The sequence below is a fragment of the Bactrocera dorsalis genome, chromosome 6 (genome assembly GCF_023373825.1).
Source record: "Bactrocera dorsalis isolate Fly_Bdor chromosome 6, ASM2337382v1, whole genome shotgun sequence".
Taxonomy (NCBI): Eukaryota; Metazoa; Arthropoda; class Insecta; order Diptera; family Tephritidae; genus Bactrocera; species Bactrocera dorsalis.
Window position 1 is genome coordinate 14,305,212 of NC_064308.1, and position 10,483 is coordinate 14,315,694.

General features: G+C 35.0%; 1 protein-coding gene across 1 annotated transcript; it reads right to left on the minus strand.

The window, feature by feature from the left end:
* Positions 1–5,174: 5,174 nt before the first annotated feature.
* On the minus strand, positions 5,175–8,214 carry LOC125779108 (uncharacterized). Its single transcript, XM_049459665.1, has 2 exons — positions 7,499–8,214; positions 5,175–7,442 (listed from the first exon to the last, which is right to left on the minus strand). Exons 1-2 carry the CDS (start codon positions 7,619–7,621, stop codon positions 5,667–5,669), a joined length of 1,899 nt encoding a protein of 632 aa, XP_049315622.1. The 5' UTR covers positions 7,622–8,214; the 3' UTR covers positions 5,175–5,666.
* Positions 8,215–10,483: the final 2,269 nt, after the last annotated feature.

Below are 10,483 nucleotides of genomic sequence, written 5' to 3' on the forward strand. Positions count from 1 at the left end.
ACTAAACGCCGTCACCGAAAAGACAGGTACCCCATTCCAAATATCCAGACATTTCATCAAGTATTTGCGGGCAAAAGCATATTTTCAACTATCGACCTAGAAAGGGCGTACCACCAGATACCCATGCATCCCGATGATATCGAAAAAACGGCCATAACAACTCCGTTCGGCTTATTCGAATTTCGATACATGACATTTGGGTTATGCAACGCGGGCCAAACATTTCAACGATACATCGACAGTGTTTTTCGAGGATTAGACTTTGTCGTACCATACCTAGACGACATCTACATCGCGTCCTGCACCGAAGCTCAACATAAGCAACACCTTTGAATTGTGTTCGAGCGTTTAAAGCAAAACGGCTTAACCGTTAACGGCAATAAATGTGTTTTTGGTCAGTCAAACGTGAGGTATCTCGGTCATCTGGTCACACCAAACGGTATTTTGCCACTGCCAGAAAAAGTAGAGGCCATAAACGCTTACACGGAACCAACCATCGCAAAGACCCTACGACGTTTCATAGCAATTATCAACTTCTACCGAAGATTTATACCCGGCGCTGCACATACTCAAGATATCCTGCAAGCGCTTATTCCGGGCAACATCAAAAACGACAAACGCAAAATTCAGTGGACCGAAGAGTCGCAAAAAGCATTCAACGCTTTTAAACTAAAATTAGCCAATGCAACCCTGCTCGCGCATCCACCAGAAAACGCACAACTCACACTATCTGCCGATGCCTCAGACAACTGTATTGGAGGCGTGTTGCACCAAATAAAAAACGTCGAGGCGTAACAACATCTCAACGTAATTGGAGTACATACTCAAGAGAGCTTTTCGCCGTATATAAAAGCGTTAAATACTTCGCCGACCAACTCGAAGGTAGATGTTGCTCGATCTACACCGACCACAAATCAATCACTTTCACTTTTAAACAGAAACCCGAAAAGGCAGAGCCACGACACCTCCGATACTTGCATTACATCAGCCAATTTACGACTGATATACGTTACGTAAAGGGTAAAGAAAACACAGTAGTAATGCAACGCGAACCTATCGACTACGAGGTCATTGCGGCAGAACAGAATGCGGACAGTGAACTGAAATCCATTCTTCAAGGGAACGACCGCTACAGCATAATTTTGACTAAGATGCCCGTGCTCAATTCAGCACAACAGATATATTGCCATATCTCAAACAACAAATGCAAACCTTACATTCCGAAGTCATGTCGCAAAACAATTTTTAACGCTACACACGACATTGCACATCCTGGTATTCGAGCGACTACCCGAGTCATCAAACAAAGATTCGTCTGGCCCAACATTCACCAGGACGTTGCAACCTGGGCAAGGCAGTGCATACCATGCCAAAAACGGAAAATTCAGCGGCATAATAAGACCACACCCGGATAGTACGATACCACAGAGTCACGTTTCGACCATATTAACATCGACATAGTCGGCCCACTACCGCCTTCAAACGATTACCGATACCTACTAACGATCGTCGACAGATTTACGCGATGGAAAGAAGCAGCACCTATCAAGAACATAACGGCTGAAACTGTCGCCACCACACTCATAGATACATGGATCGCGCGATTTTGTGTACCTTCTAAAATTATAACGGACCAGGGGCGACAATTTGAATGTCAAGTTTTTAAGCAGCTCAACGAAAGACTAGGTATACGTCACCTCCGCACAACCGCATACCATGCCCAAGCCAACGGTTTAGTTGAGCGTTTCATCGTACACTAAAAGCAGCACTAAAATGTAAAGATCGGCGAAACTGGGCAATCAAGTTACCGCTCATCATGCTTGGACTTCGATCGATATTTAAAGAGGACATACAGGCAACACCGGCGGAACTAGTTTACGGAAAAAGCTTGCGACTACCAGCAGAATTTTTTACCGAACCGAAGCCGTACCAAAACGAAGCAGAGTTTGTTCAAGAATTCAGACATGCAATGAAATCGATACGACCGACACAAACGGCACACCACACAAAAATAAAACCATTTATACAAAAGGAGCTCCATCAATGTACGCAAGTCTTCGTGCGAAACGACGCAATTGGACCACCACTCCAGCAGCCGTACGACGGACCATTCGCAGTAATAAAACGTCATCCGAAATATTTCACGCTGGACATCCGAAACAAAATTAGAAAAATTTCAATCTACAGGCTGAAAGCGGCATTTACCGACAACAACAACATTATCGACGAGAACGCAGCTGAGATCAGCGACCCTCAAGTAAAAACCACAACTCGCCTGGGAAAAAAAGTTCGATTCCCTAAACGTCTGTGTCTGTAAGCACACACAGATTGAAAAGGGGGCTGGTTGTGGCAGTGCAGTACGCGAACACACCTATCAGCCAAGGGCAGCACCATCAATTCGATGGTTTGGTAGCACTCATTAATTTATGTATCTGCATCACAGTTAGCAGAACTGTCATTATTCTTTCTTCGGAGATCACACCATTCTCCACTTTCCGAATAAAAAGTATTACCATAACCAAAAGTAAAAGCACGTTTTTTAATCAAACCAAAGAAGATCCATATATTTAAGTACAATTCAAATACAAATCATGATATTATCGTTTATCAGTAATATAATGCGCGCGAGTTACATTCCTACACTCTAAACATGTAGTAATAGTATGTATGTAGATAGTAAATGATTAATATCGTACTAGCATAGAATTGGGTTCCACATTAGCTTTGTTGTGGAATAAGAGAGTGATATGCTGAATACAATGTTTACGACACGACATGGCATCACGACAGTGAAAACGGCGTTGTGCATCCTACTACATGAGCAAGACAACACAGCTCTCCATTTTGCATGTACACAATTTCGTTGTGGCCATACTAATACCTTGCACTTCAATGAAATTTTAATATTTTGTTCAAAGTGAAATTTTTTATGCAAAAAGTAAGTAAATAGGTATATATTTTTGTTTTAAATTATCAATTGTTATTACAAATGATATAATAGAGCTATTTTATGCTTTTATTTGTAAAATAACGCCAAGTTTGTAAGAGCTGTGAATAATTTTACATTTTACATATTAGTGGCATCACCACTCTTCCTCATCTCTCTATCTTCCATTCTACTGTCAACTCAACTGTCGTCCTACTGTCGTTGGCAAATATAGGAGAATATTGAAGTTAGCGAGAACGACAACTGTCGGCCTACAGTCGTGTAGTCGTGCAGCTGTCAAAATAACAGTGTCCATAAGAACGTGTGTATTTTAATATTTGACAGATGTCGTTTGTCGTCTGTCGTCGGTATTGTATTTAGCACTTGAGCGTATTTTGGGTATGCTAACGCCAAGTTAACTAAAACATACATATATATTTATATACATATATATACAGTGGAACTTCTTTATAGTGAACTTCCCTACAATGAAGCTCTCCCTATAATGAAGTCATTTTAGAGACACAGCTTTTTGGTTCTACTTTCGGTGCATTTTTGTCTCCTTATAATGAATTTCTATATAGTGAAGATTTCTATATAATGAACAAATTTTACTGCTTGAAAATCAAGCTTCATACGTTTTTGTCTCTGTATAGTGAATTTTTTCAAAAGTGGTTTCGGTTACACTCAATTATTTGTAACTGCATATTCTCAGAAATAAACGAAATGTATAAATGTAATACAGGGAATCCCAAAATGAAAATACATACATATGTACATTGTAGTAGGAGTACAGTTGTGTTAAGAAATTGAAGTAAAAATTACGCATCGAAGCAGCATTTCACTTGAAAAAAAGTTATTAATTATTAACAAAGTTAAAGAAGGGAAGGTACGAAAAAAAGATATTCTAAAAAATAAGGAAATGATTTTGAAAAATGTAGAAGATGCAGCAATTAGCGTAAAACGCAAAAGGCTTCAAACTTGCCAGTTTGAGGATATTGATGAAGCAGTGCTGAAATTGATTGTTTTTCAAATGTCTGCCAAATAAAACACTGACATTCAAAACTGAGCAATCCTTTGGGGGAAAACAAAGCAAGGAGAGAATAACTGTCATGATGGGAAGCAATATGACTGGATCGGAAAAACTTAAATTGCTTGTAATCGGAAAGGCGAAGAATCCGAGGTGCTTTAAGGGAGTAAAATCGTTAGATGTCGATTATGAGTTTAACAAAAAAGCATGGATGACCAGTGAGATTTTTACCAAATGGATTCTAAAGCTGGACAAAAAATTTGGTAACCAAGACAGGAAGGTCTTACTTTTTGTTGATAACTTCACTGCGCATCCTAGAGATGTAAAAGACAAGCTAAAAAACATACAGCTTGCTTATTTTCCCCCCAACATGACTTCGTTACTGCTACCAATGGACCAAGGCATTATCTACAACATAAAACAACATTACAGGAAACGTATTTTAACGAATATATTGGCTCAGCTGGATGGGGGAACTTCTGTTTTTACCATAGACTTACTCCACGCTATTCGAAATTTAAGCACTGTATGGGATGTCTATGTTAAACCAGAAACAATTGCCAACTGTTTTAGAAAGACAGGATTTTCAAAAGATGCCATGCAAAATCCATCTGAGCAGTGGGATGAAGAAGACCTTTCAATAGCGGATTTGGCCGCTCTGCAGTCTTCATTTAAAAAAGTGACAAATATCGAGGCATCATTTGAGGACTATGTCAATGTTGATATTGATGTGCCGACCTCGGAAAACCCGTCTGAGGAAGATATCGTCAGCAGCGTTCTAGAAAGTCGCGTAGTTCCAGCTGTACCTGGTGAATATTTATTTTTGTTGTAACCAAACAAATATTTATGTAATAAACATAATTTCTTTTTTTTTCCTTTTTAGATATCCATGAAGTCGATTTGAACACTGAAGAAGAAATGGCAGATACTGATGAGGCATTACCTATATTAGGACAAGTTTTTTCTTCCATTAACTGCATTAGAACCTTTGCGGAGATGAAAAGTGACGTACCGATTAATGTTTTTAACTGTCTAAATGATTTGGAAGCTTTTGTTGAAAATGAAAAATGGAAGAATGTAATTCAAACCAAACTTACTGATTATTTTAAATAAAATTACAAAAGAAAAAATGAATTTCTATATAGTGAAGTCTCCATATAGTGAAGCGATTTTCAGGTCCCCTGCGAATTCACTATAAGGAAGTTCCACCCTATATTATATATCTGTGCCGTTTTACCATAACATCTTAAGTCTTAAAATTGAGTTTTGAGATATTTGCGATTTCCTCTAAAATCTATTGTGTTGAAATTTTATGAGTTATTTTTAATCAAGGAAAAAGTAAAACTATTTCTTAAAACATTATGTGCCGATTTTGAAAAAAATTTTAGTAAGAAGTATGTTTTATTCGTTGTTTTGTACATAAGATATTTTAAAAAACGAAAAGTTAAGAAAAATCAAATCTTAATTTGACTTAAGATATTTTGTCAAAATGAATACTTCAGTTGGATAATACTTAAGTTGACATAAGAGCTTTTGCTAAAACTGAAACAAATAACTCATTGGATATAAGATTTTTATATTTGTTTATTTTTAAAACAAAAAATTTATTCATAACAAAAATATACAGCTTCATGTATTGTTTCTTAAATCATATTAATAAGTTCAACTCATAGCAAAAAAATCTGGTTTCAAAGCAAATTAAAGCATTAATTATTCATTAGTTTCATCAGATTCTGTAAGATCTGGATGACAATCTAACTGCTCTTCTGTTGCTAAGTTTATATAAAATGGCTTATACACTTCATCCACAAGAGGTAACATATCTAAAAGATCTTGTTTCTTTTTTGTGCCAATTTTTATTGGTGCGTCGTAGCATATTTTTAAATCTGTCATTCTCACGCAGTTTATTCCTCGTTTAGATATGTTTATCAATTTAAAAGGTTCTTCTTCATTTAAGGATTTTTTAAAATAAACATTTCCAGTTTCTTTGGTATATCTTAGCCATTTAATGTCGATCCAGCTATACTTTTCACCACTGTCATCTACTTTTCTCCATGTAAATAAATTCTTTGATGCATGTGCAAAGTCATATATGTTCGACTGTGCCATTTCATTAACAACAAATTTTTTTGTTACGCCAATTGTTCTGATAAACTGGTACCAATCACGGGGATGGTGAATTTTGGTTGAAGTTAGTTTTTTCCTTTTTTCTATCAAAGCATGGTCGCTATCACACTCCATGTGAGTATGACCAGGGACCAAGAATTTATGATCTATAATGTCTACATTATTTTTAAATTGCATAAAAATTGCAAACATAGTTGCAATGAATGAATTTTTATTTTGTCCTGGACATGAATCACTGTATAAAACAACGTGCTTTGCATTCGTATTTAATGTTAATAAATAATCAAACACGCACGATGCTATTTCATTACCCCCTCTTTTTGCTATTGCTTCATGCCACATGTAGCATGAGGCCTGATTACTCGCACAATCATGCATAGTAAGATTAAAAGTCCACAAAGGCCTTTTGTAAAAAGAAAGTGAGGTTCTTAATAATGGTGTAGGAAGACACTGCTGTAGGTCAAAACACAACACTTTAAGTGTAGCATCAGCTAAAGCTCTCTGCTTATCATTTTGTTTAGCATCATAAGCTTTTTCTGCTAAATTTACATGTTTAGATTGCTCTAGTTGTAAAGAGTCCAATTCTTCGGGCTTAGCAACTTGTATTTTGCATTGGAGCAAATCACACTTATGACAAGTGTCAATTTTAGGTTTTTTAAATTTCAAGTTGAGTGTGCTAAACAATTGCGAAAATTTTGAAATTGAAACGGAATAAGCGTATTTTTCACAATAGAGACGATGCATTTCATTCACAGATAAATCACTTGGCAAATAACGTTTTGATGTGTCCCTTCGAGTATAATGCGACTCATACGATGGGAAGCTTTTAATAAAATCTAAAATTTCATTCTCTTTTGCGATAGAAAGTTTTTTAGTGCATTTATGTTTTCCACGTCCATCGCCGATTACACGCCCATCAAGTTTTGCTCTCACAACCGTTTTTATAGATTGTTCTGTCTCGGATAATGTGAATGTAAAGCATTTTTTGCATACTGCGATTTTATTACTACCAACTTCCAGGAAATAATTGTTTGTATAAGGTCTTATCCTTGGTTTTAAGTCATGTTTAGCTTTTTTTACTGTTTTTGTTTCTTCAACTTCAATTAAGCCACCAAGAAATGTTTTGCGTAAATTGTATGAGCCTAGTTCCCAGTACTGTGTGTGTATATATTGCTGTTCTTCAAAAGTGATTCTATCTGCGCATTTCTTTCTGCACGGTTCCAACCTGCGCACTGCACGTGCCTGAACAACCTTACCAGCGCTTGAGGTGTAACTTTGCCCTTTATTCCTGGAATCTTTTGCCTCTTTCTTTGAATATTTTTTTGTTTCCACTTTATTTGCAACACTTATAGAGTTTTCCTAATATTAAGTTTTTATTAAAATCACTTTATAAATGCAATCACTATAAAACTTACATCATTATTTTCGGAACTGGAACTTGCTGCAGTACATCCACTTATATTAAAATTTGGATCAATAATGGAATCATCACTATCGAAATCTACATTGCTTATATTATTCAATAAATCACTTTCCATTTTTGAAGTTATTAGCACAACGACTTCTTTTCAACTGATCGCTTATGTGCGCAATAATGCGCTGCGAGCACGCATCCAAACAAACTTATGTTGAGTTAAAATGCCGTTATGTTCGAACCGAATTATTGCATAACATTTTAAGTAGACTTAAGATGTTTTGCAAAATGTAAAAAGTTCTCTCTTTGAATATTCGAGTTTTTTCAAAACAACTTATGTCCATTTAAGTGAAGAAATTATAAGAATATAAGTTTAACATATTAGCGTAAGAGGACATAAGATGTTTTATAGAATACATATTTTTAATTTTTTTTTAATATTAATAGAGCTTAAGTTGACATAAGTTTAAATGAAGAAACCTTTAACAACCAATAAAGCATCTCATAAAATTTAAGTTTACTTAAGATGTTTTAATGTATGTAATATTTTCAAAAATAAAGATAAGAAAAATACAAAAGGCGATAACTTTCTTTAAAATTGGAATTTTTTAAATCGGATTGGACACAAATATGGACTATGAATAGGAGAACTAGAATATGACCTTTACTCGATTTTGACTTAAGTCGACTTAAGATGTTATGGTAAAACGACACAGAAATATATATACATAAATATATACATATGAGTAAACAAGGTAATATGGGATGATAAAACAGTTCACCTAATATTAGAAGCGAACTAATAAAGGATGTTAGTTCAGTTAGTATTAGGATAAGTAGTAAGTAAACTACGTAATAAGAAATGTAAAGCAAGTCAGTCTTAAGTTTCACCTGAATAAAGAAGGAAGTTAAAGCTTAAGCTTTTAATTCAAACTATTTCATTTCTGGCGCAGTCGACAGAACTTTGTCTTAAGACAAAGCGAACTTTAAGCTTAATTTAAAAGTTATTTACATAGTATATTTTCCATACTGAAGTTGGAATACTTTTCATCAATAAAAAGTAAAAAAATTTTCTATAAAAGACATATATATTTTGTCGGCAATTCGAAGTTTTCTTCCGAGTGTTACGAAGTTTTTTGGTAACTTTCAAACCGGATTATATACTCGAATTATAGAGTATAAAAATAGTGAAAATTTCGTAAACAATAAAAAAAACTTTCGATTGTTGTGATGTGTAAAAATTAATAAAAATTTGGTTAAACCAAATTGTGGTGTATAAAAATATTTAAAAAAAAATGTTGGTTAAACTATTTGCGTATAGTGCGTTTAGAAAATAACATTCAGAATTGAAAAGAAAAATTAAATTAACTAATTAAATAATCGAGAAAATAACTCATGAACAGTCGATAAAAGCAATTCGACAAAAACCGGGACATCATGGATTCAGAGGAGCTTGCCTAAATAATTAGAAGACAAGAGGAGGTTATTAATAACATGCAGCAGCAACAGGAACAGTTGCAGCACCAAATGCAACAACAACAAGAGCAGATACACAACCAACAGCTACACTACCAGCAGCTACATAACCAGCAGTCGCAGCAGCTCGTTCTTAGTGACGACAAAGTTATAAGTCACTTTCGTCACTTAAAGCCATTCAGCGGGTCAAAGGGTGACAATTTACAACAACAAGTCCCATTTGGAAGAGTTCGTTACACAAATCGTTATAAACGAAAAATTAGTCGGCGAAGCAGGAAGATGCATCCAACAACTGGCATACAACAGCAACTGGACGGAGGTAAAGCAGCGTTTGAAACATAGGTACCAACCGGAGGAAACCTACTCGCAAATCTTCAATCGATGCAGAAATATTAAGGTTAGTAATTTAAGAAAACTTTTTGATTTCTTTTTGCACTCCAGTTATAGGCTTAATGAACTATATGAATTTGATGACGCAAAACCCTCAATATATATGCCCATAAATATAGATGGGGATCTTAGGGATATTTTAATTGAAAAAATTGACGGAAGTTATCGTACTCATTTGAGCGAAAGTGCTACCTTACTCGAAATGTATAATAGCTTTTCAAAATATAGGTTATTAGACGAGAAGAGAGCTATTTCCTACAATCACAGGAAAAAATATAATCAAAGGACTTTCGAAACTGGTAGATTAAATAATATTAAAGGGAGAAATAACAAAATTACTCAAGCCAATAATAGCTACTATTTAGGTGGACCCGTGCCTTGCGCAACAAAAAAAAAAACAAAAATGGTTTGAAACCTTTTATTAGTTCAGGTCAGGATTTTTCAAACCTTTTTCTAAAATTTTGAAGTTTCCTTCATACAAACTTACATATGTCGAATTTCTGAAAATTTGAGAAAAAGCTATATTTAACTTTTTTTTTTATAAATATGACCCAATGACCACAAAACCATCAATCAGAAGTAATAGATATATGTATACGTTTTTAGCTATGTTCGATATGTACATGTATTTATTAACTTAACATTTTTTTACAAAACTTCCTTAAATACAAAATTCGACGTAAAAATAAATTAATTTTCAATTTTTTGCTCGAATGTCGCTTGGGCTGAAAAAGTAATATCTTCGAATCGCCTGACTCTAGAAAAGGCCACATATAACTGTCCATGTGAAAATACTGGGCTAGGTAAATATAAACCGGCTTTATCGAATGTTTGACCTTGGGCTTTGTTTATAGTCATAGCGAAAGCGACTTTTAAAGGAAACTGTTTTCTAGTCATCTGGAAGGGTACAGTTGGATCTGAGCATCATAACTTTCATTTTTTTCGACTGTGTCGCAACTTAGATAAATTTTAATTTCCCCGGGCAATAACTTTGATACTATTATCTATATGTGGGATTTCCTTTCCCAAAACGCACTTTTGTATTTAATCACTTATTTGAAATAAAAGTATAAAAGTCAATTTTGTGGGAATTCCTTTCCCAAAATATGCACTTTCGCAT